Here is an 18,335-nt window from a genome sequence, read left to right as displayed (position 1 = left end):
AGTCAGCACCACAAATGCATCATCAAACCATCATAGATACTCACTGTAGAGAATCGTTCCACTGGAAGAAACTGCCTTTATTGTGAGATGTAGTGTCACATCTATTTCAACCTCTGTTCCACTAACAGCAGCATCTCGTCTCAGTATTGTTGTAAGTGATGGAAGCTCCAAGTAAGCATTTCCATTGAAGGATGGAAAGAACAGAGTGATATCTGAAAGAGAGTAGATGGCAAATTACACTCTGAACCCAGCAGTTCTGTACTTGTCCTCAAAAATAAATGAAACAGACAAATATGAACACCTGTTAAATTTCTGACACAAATCCTAGGACCATATGACACAGGGCAGCTTTAGAGACCAGCTCAAGGGATGAATTGCCTAATAGGCCATTCAGCCCATCGAGTGCTCTGCCATTCCATCATGGCTGATTTATCATCACTTTCAACCCCATTCTCCTTTCTCCTCATAACCGTTGACACCCTTACTAATCAAGAAGCTATCAGCCTCCACTTTAAATATACCAAATGACTTGGTCTCCACAGCTATCTGAGGCAATTAGTTCCACAGATTTACAATCTTATAGCAACAGAAATTCCTCCTCATCTCTGTTCCAAAGGGATGACCTTCTGTTCTAAGCCATCTGGTCCCACAGGATGTTTCTTATAGTGGCCCACTATAGGAAACATCCTCTCCACATTCACTCTTTCTAGGCTTTTCAATAAGATCCTCCCTCATTCTTCTAAACTCCAGTGCGTGCAGATCATATCCTTTAGGGAATCCTGCACAATGACTCCCAATTCCATTTGCATCTCTGATTTCTGAACTTTCTCCCCATTTATAAGATATTCTATGCCTTTATTCCTTCTACAAAAGTGAATGACCATACCCTTCCATGCACTACATTCCATCTGCCACTATTTTGCCCATTCTCCTAATCTGTCTTAGTCTTTCTACAGAGTCGATCTGAAAATAGCATAAGAGGGCACATTCTGAATCACAAAATGTGATAACTTCCTGATTAAAAAACAAGGAGTTCATTAATCTTAAATAAATCAGCAATTAGCTCAAATTGAATTCAGATTGCATATGTCATCTTATAAATTGGACATCTTCTCACGAAGCAAAGTATCTTGAAATAAGTGATAGAAAACTCAGTTCAACAGAGATGATGCTCACTGTCTGAGAAGCAGTAATGACATGCTTTCAATTCCTTCACATCTTTTAGCTTTAGTTGATTGCCTTCATTTCTACTTGCATGATGTGTTCTTTTAATGACAACTGTGGTTCATTTGATAGCACCCAGGACATTGCAAAAGAGCGTGATTGTCAATTAAATACTTTGAAAGTACTACTGGAGATATAGCAGTTAATCTGCACAAAACAAATCTGCACAATCTCAAATACGATTAGAAGGGTGCAGAGATCTTTTGCAAGGTTGTTACTGGGGCTTGAGGACTTAAGTATATGGAAAGGTTGAATAGGTTAGGACTTTATTCCCTAACATGTAGGGGAGTGAGGGGAGATTTGACAGAGATATACAAAATTATGAAGAGTATAGATAATATAAATGCAAGCAGGCTTTTTCCACTGAGGTCAGGAGACACTAGACCAAGAGTCCAGGTGATAAGGCTGATGGGTAACATTTTTAAGGGGAACATTAAAGGGAACTTCTTTACGCAGAGGGTGGTGAGAGAATGGAACAATTTGCCAGTAGAGATGGTGGATGCAAGTTTGATTTCAACATGTAAAAGAAACATGACAGGAGCTTAATATTTGTAATAGTATCTTAGTAATTAAGGCTTAAACCATGATGCTGCCATCTTTCAAAACCACACACACAAAATGCTGAAGGAACACAGCAGGTCAGGCATGTAAGTTTAAGGTCTGAATTGTCATTCTTTTAGTTTAACTTTCTTTATTCTTACTTTCATGTTTAGGGGGTGGCCTCTCCTGTTGGTGCTGCCCTCCAGTGTTGGATTGGTGGAAGTACAGGCTGGACTGACAGGAATCATCAAATTGCAGGACTTGTCACTCAGGGTCTTAGACTAAAGATGTGTTTTATTATGTAACCCCGCTCTTTTGTTTCCTTTCTCACTATTTTGAAGGAGCATGTTGATGCACCTGGGCCCCAGAGGAACACTGTCTCATTCAGCTGTATCCATGTGTACACAGATGACAGATACAACAGATGATGCCATTGCCACCACCCTCCACCTGGCCCTAACCCACCTGGACAAAAAAGACACACACGTTCGGATGCTGTTCATAGACTTCAGTTCAGCATTCAACACAATCATCCCTCAGAAACTGATAGGAAAGCTGAGCCTACTGGGCCTGAACACCTCCCTCTGCAACTGGATCCTAGACTTCCTGACTGGGAGACCTCCGTCAGTCCGGATCAGGAGCAGCATCTCTAACACCATCACACTGAGCATGGGGGCTCCCCAGGGCTGTGTGCTCAGTCCACTGCTGTTTACTCCGCTGACCCACGACTGTGCTGCCACACACAGCTCGAACCACATCATCAAGTTCGCCGATGACACAACTGTGGTGGGTCTCATCAGCAAGAACGACGAGTCAGCTTACAGAGAGGAGGTGCAGCGGCTAACGGACTGGCGCAGAGCCAACAACCTGTCTCTTAATGTGAACAAAACAAAAGAAATGGTTGTTGACTTCAGGAGGGCACGGAGCGACCACTCCCCATTGAACATCGACGGCTCCTCGGTAGAGATCGTTACGAGCACCAAATTTCTTGGTGTACACCTGACGGAGAATCTCACCTGGTCCCTCAACACCAGCTCCATAGCAAAGAAAGCCCAGCAGCATCTCTACTTTCTGCGAAGGCTGAGGAAAGTCCATCTCCCACCCCCCATCCTCATCACATTCTACAGGGGTTGTACTGAGAGCACCCGGAGCAGCTGCATCACTGCCTGGTTCAGAAATTGCACCATCTCGGATCACAAGACCCTGCAGCAGATAGTGAGGTCAGCTGAGAAGATCATCGGGGTGTCTCTTCCCACCATCACGGACATTTATACTACATGCTGCATCCGCAAAGGAAACAGCATTATGAAGGACTCCATGCACCCCTCATACAATCTCTTCTCCCTCCTGCCATCTGGGAAAAGGCTCCAAAGCATTCGGGCTCTCACGACCAGACCATGTAACAGTTCCTTCCCCCAAGCTATCAGACTCCTCAATACCCGAAGCCTGGACTGACACCTTGCCCTACTGTCCTGTTTATTATTTATTGTAATGCCTGCACTGTTTTTGTGCACTTTATGTAGTCCAGTGTAGGTCTGTAGTCTAGTGTAGCTTTTTCTGTGTTTTTTTTTACGTAGTTCAGTCTAGTTTTTGTACTGTGTCATGTAACACCATGGTCCTGAAAAACGTTATCTCATTTTTACTATGTACTGTACCCGCAGTTATGGTCGAAATGACAATAAAAGTGACTTGACTTGACTTGTATCGTTTGAATGACAGCAACACTTGATTTGATTTGAAATGTTTAATGCATTTTCAGTAACTTATAGTATAGGTGGTTCTGTATTTTGTAGTTTCTTTGTAAGAACGGGTCATCATGGCAGCATAAGTAAACCAAAGCTGTCCTTGTTGTCTCAGAAGCTGCTCCAATCAGATAATTCTCTTAACTATCCAACTTGAACTATTTTTCAGTATAAACACTGACCATTGTGCAAGTTTATTTTATTTCGAGATAGAGCAGGGCAGCAGACCTTCCTGGGCCAATGAGCCCAAAACTGCCCAATTACACTGATGTGATCTATTACCCTACCAACCCATGTGCCTTTGGAACGTTGGAGGAAATCAGAGCGCTTTGAGAAAACTCACATAGTCATGGGGACAATGTACAGATAGTGGCAGGAATTGAAACCGTGTAGCTGGCGCTGTAACAGTGTTATGCAAACCACTATGTTATTGTGCCACCTATTTAAAACTAATAGAAATCACACAATTCTTTGTTCTTTTCTTTTCTCCTTACTTACAGTGGGGAGAGTTTGGTACAGTTACAGTTAGTTACCTGTAGCTCTACTTTACTGTTAATTCTTTGTTATGAACATGTAATAAGATGACTGTAAACACATTTTTTGTGCCTCATTCCTGACTTCTGAAGAACCTCTGGACAATATCATCTCCAGATCAAGCACTCTATAGTCCCCTAATAATATAGTATTTCAACTATAGGGGCTCTAAATTCAAATATTTGATGTAAGAGAAAGCTCAGAGATGTTGAACATAGAACACAGAACACTGCAATGTGGTATATGTCCTTCAGCCTAGACATTGTCCCAATCTTTTAACCTACTTTAAGGTCAATCTAACCCTTCCATCCTACATAACCCTCCATTTTACTATCATTCATGTGCCTATCTAAGAGTTTCTTAAATGCTCCTCATGTACCTGCCTCTACTACCACCCATGGCAGCGTGTTCCATGCACTCTCCACTCAATGCATAAACAATTTATGTCTGACACCACCTGAAAATTATGCCTCTCTCTATCATTAGCCAGTTCTGCCCATGGAAAAATACTTTGGTTGTCCACCCAATCTATACCTCTTATCATCTTGTACACCTATATCGTCACCGCTCATCATCCGAAACATTTAAAGCAGAGCACAAAAGAGCAAGTTGTACTTGCTTTAGAACGGCTATGCAAATTCTGTTTGAAAGTAACACAAAATGAATACAAGATGTTCATGGAATGAGGAGACAACAGCCAGGTTCACCAAAGGTTATAAGTGACCTACACTGGTCAAGTCTCCATGAGGAAGGAGGCAGTTTGCTTTCAGGATATTGAAAGAAACTTGACCAAAGATGTTGTAATGATTTGACATGGTGGCATTGAAGATGAAGGGATGGTACATGGTATTCTGACAGACAATGAAGGATTTACCATTGTGTGCTGGGTTTATCAAGATGTAATTGAACAATTGTTGTACAAGTTAGAATGGAACAATGGGTAAAGGTACCAGCAAGAGAAAGATAGAAATGTTTCTCATCTCTTCACACTTGGGCACCATCATAACCAGGCTCTGGAGATGAAAATATTTCCTCTGCAATTCAAAACCCTTATATTGCATTGTGGTTCACCTTTGAAATGTTATGATAGAAATATGGAGCAGTTCATTTTTTCTGCAAACTGATTAAATCAAACTCAGTTGTCCTCTGAAGGCTTTCAGCAGTATTCAGTGGTCGCAAGTTAATCCAGATGAAGAAAGCACACATGTTGGCGCATCAATGGAGGAGCAGCACTGACCTTTCAGTGAATCTAATCGAATGCTGTCACCTGTTTCTGCACAGTTTTACAGTGACTCCTCATTCTCTCATTTCCTGTCCCTGCTATGCTGCTTATGACTCTATTTCTTCAAGTTTATTTTAGGATAACTGATTTAAAACTGCTCCCGTTACTTCCAGGGGAGTGCTGACCTCAGTTTACAGTGTGCTTTGAGTCCTGGCCTGCTTTGATAGAGAGTTCACAACAAAGGAAGTCAGGTCAAATTGAATAAAAATTCTCTTCACTCTGAGCTAACTGAATGAAATGTCATAGCAGCTAACTTTTAGTTAGCTCAGATGTGATTACATGAGGGAAACTTCAAAGCACCCTTTCTGCTTTCAGGTCCTCTCAGTATCTGGCACTACTCACAGTTATTAATAAATATGTATGCATTTGCACTGTATATTGCTTTATTGCTTTTGTATTAGTTAACTTTGTCCTTTCTCTAAAGTTAAAGGATGACATAACAATAAGAAAAAGGGTGAATTCACAAAATTCTTCCCTTTTTCTTCTTTCCTAAATCCATTGTTCTATGTGGAGAAGATTTTCTCTGAACTTGGCTCACTCAGTTAGTTACCAACGGGGTGTTGCATCTGTGGTGGAGTTCTTGCCTCTTCAGTCAAATCTACTCCAGGAATTTGATCATGCAAGTCAGTACAACACTGCCCTCTAGAGTTGACAGTAAACTAAGGATCGTCCAACATCTCTAGAGGATAAAAAAATCCATAATTAAATTTCAATAAATGGCAGAGTAGTTCTCTCCAATTTGCATCCCTAAACCTAGAGACTTTTGGTCAATACACAAGGTGAAATCTTACTCTGCAAAGTTAGTTGCTGTATTTCTACAATACAACCAACATTACAAATCAAAAGAATTTAATTGGCTCCAAATGGAGGGCTATGTGGGAGGGAAGGGTTAGATTGTCCTTAGATATGAGAGATTCTTTAGATGCTGGAAATCCAGAGTGATATATACAGAATTCTGCAGGAACTCAGCAGGTCAGGCAGTATCTTTCGAAAGGAATAAGCAATCAACATTTTCGGCCAAGACCCTTCATGAGAACTGGAAAAGGGGGAAGAAATGTGAATAAGAATGTGGGAGGAGGGAAAGGAAAACAAGATAGGATGTGATAGATGAAGCCAGGTGGATGGGTAGGGTGGATGAAGTGACAAACTGATAGGTGATAGGTGGAAAAGGTAAAGAACAGAAGAAGAAGGAATTTGATAGGAGAAGAGAGAGGATCATCAGAGAATGGAATGGAGGAGGAAAACCAGAGTGAGGTGATAGGTAGGTGGGGAGAAGAGAAGAGGTAAGAGGGGTTCCAGAATGGGGATTGAAGAAGATAGAAGGGGGAGGGGGAAGTTATTAATAATGTAGGTTAAAAGATTGACACAACACTGTGTCCCCAAGGGCTTGTTCTATGCTTAATGCTTTATGTTCTTTGCTCCAAAGCATTTTGGGATGTGGCAGATCACAGAAGATATTGGGATGGGGCAGTTTCAGTGGTTTCCTTTGTGGCAGCGTAACAGCAGAAAGTAGTAGACAGGCTTTGACAAGGGAAGAGAAAGTAAATTGTTAATGAGCAGAGAGCAGTCAAATTCTGCTGCAACTTCTGTATAATTTCACAAAAATGAAACAACAATATATTGTATCTTTGAGCATAGACACACCATTGTCTATGCGTCTATATGTTTGTTTCTGAATTTACAGAATCTCTGCATATGCTTGCTTTCCAGCATTGCCATGGTTTGGAAAACTTAGTTTCATCTTTACTGGAGTATAGATCAAATGTCCTCCAAGAGGATCACAACCTTGTGGTTTAGAGGCTTGTATGCATCACTGACCTGGAGAGCTATGCTGGCTGGAGTCAGGGCTTTATGTTTTGGCTCTTGGTAGGATCACATACACCAAGCAGGTCAAAGGGTAGAGGTCAGACTAAGAGTGGTCCACTGATCTTCCAGGTTTGGGGGTTTACCTCAGGGCTAACAAACCTGATTGGTCAAACAAAACTGTTACGGAAACAGCAATGAAGAATCCAACTACATCAGAATGCAACGGTATCCATGAGACCCCAGTTGGGACTTACGTGACTGCCAATGAACTGGGAGGAAGCTACTGACATAATGAAGGAAGCTGTAAATGGTGCCAGAGATGGACAACCTTCATTGCTGTCGTAAATGCCAGCAGTGTAACGGGCAAAAGAAGAAGAAGAAGAAGTAGATCAACTTTACCTTTGCAAATAAATCACTGGCTTTTTAGATCTAGGTATGAATACCTTTGTGAAAATATTGTAATGTGAGAAAGATGATAAAAGAAGCAGAATTAGACCATTCAGCCCATTGAGTCTACTCTGTTATTTCATCATGCTGATTTGTTAATGCCAGTTTCTTGTCTTCTCCCTATCTTTGATGTTCTTAATAATAAGTAACCTATCAAACATTGCTTTAAATATATTCGATGACTTGACATCCACAGTCGTCTTAGGCAAGGAATCCCACAGATCCACCACCCTCTGGCTAAAGGAAGCCCTTCTTATCACTATTCTAAAGTGTTATCCTTTTATTCGGAAGCTTTGCTCTCTAGTCCTAGACTCTCCCACATCTGGAAACATCCTCTCCATGTCCGCTCAGTCTAAGCCTATCAATATTCAATAGCTTTCAATAAGATCTCCTCTTCTCCTTCAAAACTCCAATGAGTACATGTCCAGAACCCTCAAAAGTTCCCCATACATTAATCATTTCATCACCGGGATTATTCTTGTAAACCTCCTCCAGACGTTCTCCAATGCCAGCACATCCTTTCATAGAAAATGGAGACCAAAACTGCTCACAATACTCCCAACGTGGTCTGAACAATGCTTTGTACAGCATCGGCATTCCATTCTTGTTTTTATATTCTAGTCATCCCAAAATGAATGCTAACATTGCATTTGGCTTTCTTACTACTGAATCAACCCACAAGTTAACCTTTAGGGAATCCAGCAGAAACGAAGACAAAGGGAAAACAACACTTGAGAACATGGCTCATTTTGGAAATACTTTTACTATGTTTCTGCTATCCTTACTGACCTTCAGATTCTTTCACCTTATGGCTCCACGTTATCCCACAAACAGGTTTGGACCCAAGTAATTGTGTCCAAGGAAGACACACCTAATTCCTTCCAATAGTCAACCTTTTAATCAAACAGATCCCGTAAGTCAAATTTACAATTTTTGGACACCAATCAATAAGGTATTTCAGTCTCCAACAAAATTTGATACAAGGATGCAACAGAGGGATCAGGTGCAAGTGTAAACTGCTGTTCTGCTGAGCCAGACGGGATTATTCTGCCAGATTTAACAATGAATGATCTCTCCCTGGACTGCAATAGGTTTATGAAGACTGCAAGGTACATAGCTAATGAAGTATTTCAGGAAGTCAGAATCAATACTATCTGAGCCAAGCTATTTTGTGCTGTATTCCTTCAACAAATTGCAGTTGATTTGTCATGTGACCATCACATCACAATCACATGACAAATGAGTTTGCTGCATTCACTTGACTGACTCCAATCCAGCAGAAGGAAAAATTACTGAGAACTCAAAATCAAAGAATATGTACTTATTTGCTGTCTTCTGTATCTTCATGATTGTTTAAACATCTTTTGAAAACAAAGAATATTTTGAAATACACTCACCACCTGTACCTAATAAAGAGGCCACTGAGAGTATGTTCATGATGTTCTGCTGCTGTAACCCATCCACTTCAATGTTCAACATGTTGTGCATTCAGAGATGCTCTTCTACACAGCACTATTGTAATGCAAAGTCATTTGAGTTACTGTCGCTTTCCTGTCATTTTGAACCTGTCTGGCCATTCTCCTCTGACTTCTCTCATTAACAAGGTGTTTTTACCCACAGAACTGCTGCTCACTGGATGGTTTTTGTTTTCACACCATTCTCTGTAAACTCTAGAGACTGTTGTGTGTGACAGTCTCAGGGGATCAGCAGTTTCTGAGATACACAAACCAACCCATTTGACACCAACAATCTTTCCACAGTCAAAGTCACTTAGATCACATTTCTTCCCTGTTTTGAAGTTTGGTCTGAACAACAACCAAACCTCTTGACCATCTCTGCATACTTTTATGCACTGAGTTGCTGCCACATAACTGGCTGATTACATATTTGCATTAATAAGCAGGTGTACAGGTGTACCTAATAAATTGGCCACTGACTGCATATTTACTGCCTTTTTTTTGTAGGAAATGTAGCTGTTAATCTTCATGGGCAAAGCAGTCCATGTAAAGATGTGTGACTATATCTGAGGCCACAAAAGGTCACAAGATTCAGTGAAGACAAAATACAATCTGAATGTGGTTTCAAGAGGAAATGGGTTCTGTAAAACTTGGTGGTCTTCTGAGTAGTTATGACCAATGCAGTTGAAAATTACATTCAAAAGATTGGCTAGCTCTAATCCTGGTATAAGAGGGTTGCCTTGTTACAAAAAGCCGAAGAAATTGGATCTGAACTCTTTGAAGAATGAGAGGTGATCTTAATGAAACAGAAACCATTTGCCTTCTTAACCATCTGATCATGTTGCTGCACAAGCTGATAGTGTGCTTATAAAGGTGTATGGTGTTTTTGCCTTGATTAGCCTTGGATTGAGCTCAAGAATCGCGAGGTGATATGTCAGCTCATAAAAGCTCTGGTTAGACCTCACTATAGGAAGAACATGGAAGCATTGGAGAGGGTGCAGAGAAGATTTATCAAATGCTGTCTGGATTAGAGGACATATAGTATCTTACAAGGAAAGGTTGAGAGAGCTGGGGCTTGTCCCTTTGGAATGAAGGAGGATGAGAGTTATAAAATTAAAAGAGGCATTGACAGAGTGGACGGCTAGCACCTTTTTCTCAGGGTGACGTTGGCTAATACAAGAGGACTTATTTTAATGAGATTGGAGGAAAGTATAGGGAGATGTCAGAGATAGTTTATTTTTACAAAGAGTGGTGGGTGCCCGGAATGCACTTGCAGAAGTGGTTTTAGAGGCTGATACATTAGGGATATTAAAGAGACACTTAGATAGACACATGGATGAAGGAAACATGGAGGGTCATGTAGTAGGGAAGGGGTAGATTGATCTTGGAGTTGTTTAAAAAGTCAGAACAACATCATGGGCTGTAACTCCCTATTGTTTGTACTATTCCATGTTCTATTGTTTGATAATATTTTTAGAGACATGACAGGGTAATGTGGGACAGTGGACAAGACTTGCACAAGGGAGTGTAATTATGGGAAAAGAGGGAGACCATCTAAAACAAGGGTGCACAAGAATTTCTTTTTGCAGGCGGTGGTGAATCTCTGCAATTCCCTGCCTCAGGAGTTTGAGGATCCTGGATCACTGGAGGTATTTTAACGAAATGATAGATAATTGTTTGAAAGACTAAGGAGTTGAGGACTATGGGGAAACTGGAAAATTAGAGGCAACTCAAGTTTGATTGTATTCAACAGTAGATGGCTTTAGGAACAGAATGTCTTATTTCTGTGTCCTTGTATGCTCAGTGGAGATGAAAGTTTGGGCATTGCACTAATGTTGGCATCATGAGGGAGAGTTTTAAAAAAAACCAGTGCAAAGAAAAAAATCTGCCAGAAAGTCAATTTCCTGATAGGCACTACAATGCCAAGAAATGTGAGATGATTTTCAATTGCACAGAATTTTTTTTACTTTCGGGGTTGTGTAAAGAAATTTCTAGGCCATGAAATAATAACTTCCAATTCAATAACATCTTTAATATAGTTCAACAAATTCCCAGGGTTCTCATAAGAGCATATCCAAAATTGCCAACAGCAAGCCGTTTTGAATGGTGTTTAGTCAAAGGCCTGGTTCAGAAGGAAAGTGAGGTCAGACAAAGGGGATAAAATAATAATTGTTGGAATTCAAAAAAATAAAGCAAATGGACAGAATTAGAAGAAAACTGAAATTTCAAGTAATTATTAGGAAAGAAGAGGCATAAAGAAAGTATGGACTGAGACTATGAATAGATCTGAAGACAAGAATTGGAGTTTTAAAGCTGAGGAAATTGTCTCAGAAGCAGGCACTGAGATTAAGGACATAAAAGCATAATAAGAAGGTCAAATCAGCCCCTTGTGCCTTGCCTGCCATTCAATAAAATTGTGGTTGATCCAATCTTGGCCTCAATCTCATTAACCACTTTCTGCCCACACTACTTAACTTCTTGACAGTATGTATGCACTTTCGCACAATCAGGAAATGCAGTCTCTCATAACTGTGCAAATGCTGGCTCCTGACAGCTGCCTACTAAAATGAAGGTCTCGCTACGAGTTAGGGAGAGCACTCCCTTCTGCACTGCTCCATGGGAGAATCATTAAATATCATTATTGCAAATTATTTGAAAACAGGGACAACTGTGCTTCATTTTGGCATTTCTATTGATTATGCCACAGGATACAGGAATATAATAAAGCCATTTGGCCACCCAAGTCTGCTCCGCAATTCGAACATGACTGGGTTTACTATCCCTTTCCCTGCCTTCTCCCTGTAATTTTTGATGCCCTTACCAATCAAGAATTTATCCAGCTCCACCTTAAATACACCCATTTACTTGGCCTCCAGGTCCGTCTGTGGCAAAGAATTTCACAGATTAACCCAGCCTCTGGCTAAAGAAATTCCTCTTTATTACAATTTGAAAGGGACGCCCTTGTACTCCGAGGCTGAGCCCTTTGGTCCTAGACTCCCTAGTCCCATGGACCATGATACCCTTCCAACAGTTTTGTACTTGCCAATCCAGAACTGGTGAAGACAGTCCCGTGATGGCATTTCTCAGTGATGATGACAGCATCAAAGTAGACAGATGGTGGTATTTCAGCAGAAGCAGCCAAATGGGGTAGCATTTTTGGTTGAAATTTCTGGCAGCATCAATGCAAACAGACATCAGGGTAAATGACAGGTTCTACCCCACTCTAATAAGGCTATTAAATGGTTCCCTGGTAAGACCATATGGACCCTTGACTTCACAATCAATCTTGCTATGTTCTTTACACTTTATTATTTACGTACACTGCACTTTCTCTGTAGCTGTTACACTGTATTGTTCAGTTATTGTTCTACCTTGTTCTACCTCAGTCATGAATAATGAATTGTTCTATATGAACAGTATTCAAGGAAAGCTTTTTACTGTATCTCGGTACATATCATACAGTATTCTTACAAAGCTACAGGAAAAATATCAAGAGGGTTGAAAGAGTACTGAGAAAATGTTCAAGCATGTTGCCTAGAGACTAGAACTTGAGCTCATAGGTTAAGAGTTAAAGGTTAAATATTTAAGGAGAGCTTCTTTACTCATAGGATGGTGGGAATGTAGAATGAGCTGCCAGCACAAGAGGTGGATGCAGGCTTGATTTCAACATTTAAGAGAAATTTGGATAAGTACGTGGATGGGTGCGATATGAAGGGAAGTGGTCCAAGTGTGTGTTGATGAAACTAGGCAGAATTACAGTTCAACACAGACTAGATAGGCCAAAGGGCCTGTTTCTGTGTTGTCGTGCTCAAGTGGATGACTAAATAATGATACTAAACCAATATCAATACCAATGATAAATGTCCTTTCTAGGGAGCAGTCAACACAGTAAGTGTTCACACCTCTATGGTGTCAGTGAGTTTGCTGTCCCATACCTTATGTGAGGATGTGAAAGCATATGGTTCTGGCCAAAATAAAGTTCAAGCTGCTTACAAACTTATGAGTATAAAATACAAAAGCATGCATAGGCCACTCGGCCCCTCTAAATTGTCTGCCTTTAAGTATAATCATGGTCGATTATTGAGCAGGGAACAGCATTTCCCTGCTCTTACCCTTACATCCCAGAAGAGAGTTAGAAATAAATGACAGGGTGGTCCAGAAATATTTAGAAGAGAGAATAATCCAAAGACGGAATCATACCCACAGAACCAATGAACAGCTGCTGATAAAATTCCATATTATTCATCTGAATTTAGATTCTGTGGCTGCTATACCGGGATTTGAACAGAGATCCCTGGATTGTTAGACCATCTAAGGACCTGTGTCTGGGGGCTCCACAGGAGGAATCTAAATATATTATCTTTTTTTGTCACATGCACATTTAAACATACAGTGAAGTGCATTGTTTGGGTCAAATCTGATCAGTGAGAATTGCAATGCTTCTGGTGCCAATATATCATGCCCACTACTCACTAACCCTAAACATACAGTACTGTGCAGAAGTCTTAGGAACATACTGCATAAATAGTGAGGGTGCACAGCGCTGTATTTGTCAATGTAGAATGAAGAGTAAGTTTGTAAATCTGGTGGGCACAAGGGATGTTAGGAATAACGAGTCCGGTGCACTGTGAACAGATGGCAGGCAAGGAATGTCAGGGGTGGAGGGGGAGGTGGTTGGTATGGGTGCAGACACACCCTGCACTGAGACTAATTTAATTCTGGAATGTAAGCCCATCATCATCAAGGGGAGAATGTACAGACAGCAATGATCACTGGTGCTGCAAAGCGCATGAACTGACCATTATGCTCCAATGCCAATCAAAGCCACTTAATCTCATAATCTCTTAATCTTATACTCATATCAATAATTGTGTAGAAGCAAATAAACAAACTAATTGGTTGATGCACACTTCCAAAACATCAGAAAGTGTTTAAGAATTCTTGGCAATTCAAAGCGCTCATCACCAAAATTCATCTCTTAAGAATGGTCATGTGATCTTCAAAGAAGGTTGGCGTCATTCAATGTCTGTAGTGAGATGCTGAAGATGTTCTATAGGTCAGTTGTGGAGAGCGCCCTCTTCTTTGTGGTGGCGTGTTGGGGAGGAAGCATTAAGAAGAGGGACGCCTCACGTCTTAATAAGCTGGTAAGGAAGGCGGGCTCTGTCGTGGGCAAAGTGCTGGAGAGTTTAACATCGGTAGCTGAGCGAAGGGCACTGAGTAGGCTACGGTCAATTATGGAAAACTCTGAACATCCTCTACATAGCACCATCCAGAGACAGAGAAGCAGTTTCAGCGACAGGTTACTATCGATGCAATGCTCCTCAGACAGGATGAAGAGGTCAATACTCCCCAATGCCATTAGGCTTTACAATTCAACCGCCAGGACTTAAGAACTTTTTAAAAGCTATTATTAATGCTTTTTGAGATAGTGATTTAGATGCATATCATATTTTTTTACTGAGTTAAGTATTGTATGTAATTAGTTTTGCTACAACAAGTGTATGGGACATTGGAAAAAAAAAGTTGAATTTCCCCATGGGGATGAATAAAGTATCTATCTATCTATCTATCTATCTATCTATCTATCTATCTATCTATCTATCTATCTATCTATCTAAATCAGTTATTGTCTCAGCCTCTTCACCTGCAGTACCAGATATCCAATTTTCCACCAAGTACCTCCAATGTTCCATCTTGAGGGAAATAACTGGCATTTCCAAAAATGTTGAAAATAGTTGGCAATAAAACCATAGGGGAGAAGCTTAGGGTTCGGGAACAGTTATTACCAAATAAGAATCAGGCTCCTGAACCAACATAAGTAACTTCACTCACCTCAATGCTGAACTGATTCTACAATCTAAAGACTCACTTTCAAGGACTCTTCAACTCCTGTTTTCAGTGTTATTTGTTTACTTTATTAATTGCATAATTTGTCTTCTTTTGCAAATTGATTGTTTGCCAAACTATATTTATGTATAATTTTTCAAAATTCTGTTGTATTTCTTCATTCTGTAATTGTCTGCAAAAAAAAACTAGTCACAAGGTAGTATATAATGACATCCACTCCGTGTAAGAACACTGAGTGTATGTTTGTAGTCTTCTGCTGCTGTAGCCCAGCCACTGCAAGATTCAACATGTAGTGTGTTCAGAGATGCTCTTCTGCACACTACTGTTGTAACACATGGTTATTTGAGTTACTGTCACCTTCCTGTCAGCTTGAACCAGTCTGGCCATTCTCTTCCGACCTCTCTCATTAACACGGTATTTTTATCCACAGAACTGCCGCTCACAGGAGGTTTTTTTTTTGTTTTCTTGTGCCTTCTGGAGTCTGTTGTGTGTGTGTGAAAATCCCAGGAAATCAGCGGTTTCTGAAATATTCAAACCACTTCACTTGACATCAACAATCATACCACAGTCAAAATCACTTAGATCACATTCCTTCCCCATTATATTGATTGGTCTGAACAACAACTGAACCTCTTGGCCATGCCTGCATGTTTTTATGCCTTGAGCTGCTGCCTTATGATTGGCTGATTGGATATTTGAACTAACAAGCAGGTGTCCAGGTGCACAGAGTGTAATTGCAGAGCTACAGAGAACATGCAGGGGAGGGATTCAAATCGGATAAACCTTTCAGAGTCCTGTACGTGATGACTTAAAACCTCCAATTTGAAATACGTTTCTTTGGTTGTGGTTTTCATAAATGCTCTTCTCTCTATAAATTACACAATGATACCAAACATGTGAAATTCAACCTGCTTATATTTAAAATTCAGTGAAACAATGTACAACTGACAGTCTAAATCTTTCGGTGTTATATACAGCACAAGAAAGAGGCAGTCCATCTGTTCTGCCTTAATAGTATCTCAACTATCGTGGGAATTTTCCCAACTTGCAACAACACTCAATCATCCTGTCAATTCTCTGAGCAAAGCTGCCACTTACAGCCAAATTAGAGATGACTCAACTTCCTGGGTCTGTGCCCGTGAGAAGTAAATTTGCAATCCACCAACTCATTTCTGGAACATCCAAATAATTGGGGCATTCTCAACCCATTCGTTTGGGTTTCGAATTGACTCAGTGCTGGATGCCGATGAGAATTCATTATATCTCCCGTGTTTGTGACCTTTTACTGCACCTAGCACATAATGCCAGAAGAGATTAACTGTGTAGTTAGTAGTAATGCTTCACATCCCAGTGAGTTTATCCATAGAACAGTAAAATCAGCAAGGCCAGGAAGTAATAGTGATGATCTGTGCTTTAAGCTGGGTTACTTGTATGGTAAATTTCTGTTCTCAGAGCTCCTAAGCTGTGGTAAGCATAATCTTATTCTGAAAATAAAAGGACACAACTTGATATCGTGATGGATGGCCCCAAAGCATCGACTGTTTATTCCTTTGCATAGATGCTGCCTGACCTGCTGAGTTTATATGTGTTACTCTGGATTTCCTACAACTGCGTACATGTGTACTTTGACAGTAAAATGAATCAGAATCAGGTTTATTATCACCGGCATGTGACATGGAATTTGTTAACTTAGCAGCAGGAGTTCAATGCAATACATAATCTCGAAGAGAGAGAAAAATAATAATAATAAAAAATAAAACAAGTAAATCAATTACATATATTGAATAGATTTCAAAATATGTGCAAAAACAGAAATACTGTATATTAAAAAAGTGAGGTGGTGTCCAAAGATTCAATGTCCATTCAGGAATCGGATAGCAGAGGGGAAGAAGGTGTTCCTGAATCGCTCAGTATGGGCCTTCAGGTTTCTGTATCTCCTACCTGATGGTAACAGTGAGAAAAGGGCATGCCCTGGGTGCTGGAGGTTCTTAATAATGGATGCTGCCTTTCTGAAACACTGCTCCCTTGGGTACTTCATAGGCTAGTGCCCAAAATCGAGCTGACTAGATTTATAACCTTCCGCAGCTTCTTTCAGTCCTGTGCAGTAGCCCCTCCATACCAGACAGTGATGCAGCCTGTCAGAATGCTCTCCACAGTACAGCTATAGAAGTTTTTGAGTGTGTTTGTTGACATGCCAAATCTCTTCAAACTCCTAATAAAGTATAGCCACTGTATAACCTTTCAACCTTTAAACATTTGACAATTAACTTCGTTATGATCTTCCTCTTTATTGCTAACCTGTGTTGTGCTCTTTTGGTAGGTTTTACATTTATTCAGCATTCTTATTGTTTTACCTTATTCTAGCACAGTGATATGATTTAACTTGTATAAGCAGTATGCAAGGCAAGCTTTTCACTGTATCTTGGTTCATGTAACAATAGTAAACCAATACCAATACAAACACAGTATCATCAAAGTGAGGTAATATTTGACACTAAAATGTGAAATAGCAGAGTGTTTGAAATTTGTTTCCTGAGGATCTCTCTACCTTTGATATGGGAAATGTTGATATCATTTATTATGAAACATCTATTTTTCAACCCAGAAGATACCCTCAAACCCAGAAACAAATTGGAAATTTTCTGGAAACTTAGATGCAGGCTGGGTGGGCCAGCAAGTTTTATATGAAGTTACGCTTCTCTCTCCCTATTTCATTAAACCTATCAATAGACCCTACTATGGACATATATTGTTTTATAATTCTATGAAGTCATTCCTTAAGTACATTCATAATCTTCACCTTCTCCACTCCTCAAAGTAATTTTAATTCTGGCTGGTCCCTCGATATAGAAGTTCCTACTGTGTTCTCTACTGCATTTAAACCACAAGACAGAGGTGCAGAATTAGACCATTTGGCCCATCGCGTTTTCTCCACCATTCCATCATGGCTGATATATTATCCCTCTGAACTCCATTCTCCTGCCTTCTCCTCGTAACATCTGGTGCCTTGACTAGTCAAGAACCTATCAACCAATACATCCAATGACTTGGCCTCCATAGACTCACCACACTCTGGCTAAAGAAATTCCTCTTCATCTCTGTTCTGATCGGATAATTCACTATTCTGATGTTATGTGCTCTGGTCCTAGACTCCAGCACTGTAAGAAACGTCCTCTCCAAATCCACTAGGCCTTTCAGTATTCAATAGCTATCAATGAGAACCCCCTTCATTCTTCTAAACTCCCAGCGAGTGCAGACCCAGAGACATCAAATTCTCTTATCTCTTTCATTCCAAGAATCATTCACATAAGCCTCCACTATATCCTCTCCAATGCCAGCCATCTTTTTTTAAGCAAGAGGACCAAAACTGCTCACAATACTTTGTGTGGACTGTTAAATGCCTTATAAAGCCTCCGTATTACATCCTTGCTTTTATAGTCTAATCCTCTCAAAGTG

The 18,335-nt window shown here is 40.3% G+C and overlaps 1 protein-coding gene across 1 annotated transcript in view; it reads right to left on the bottom strand.

The window, feature by feature from the left end:
• Positions 1 to 18,335, bottom strand: part of eys (eyes shut homolog) — a 1,854,977-nt gene that overhangs the window by 292,814 nt on the left and 1,543,828 nt on the right. The window contains exon 38 of the mRNA XM_073056513.1: positions 45 to 212. Within this exon, the coding sequence (XP_072912614.1) occupies positions 45 to 212 (168 nt within the window). The remainder of the gene's footprint in view (positions 1 to 44; positions 213 to 18,335) is intronic.

Source organism: Hemitrygon akajei, chromosome 9 (assembly GCF_048418815.1).
Source record: "Hemitrygon akajei chromosome 9, sHemAka1.3, whole genome shotgun sequence".
Lineage (NCBI taxonomy): Eukaryota > Metazoa > Chordata > Chondrichthyes > Myliobatiformes > Dasyatidae > Hemitrygon > Hemitrygon akajei.
The sequence above is the reverse complement of the archived record's forward strand: the minus strand, read 5'-3'. Positions and strand labels throughout refer to the sequence as shown.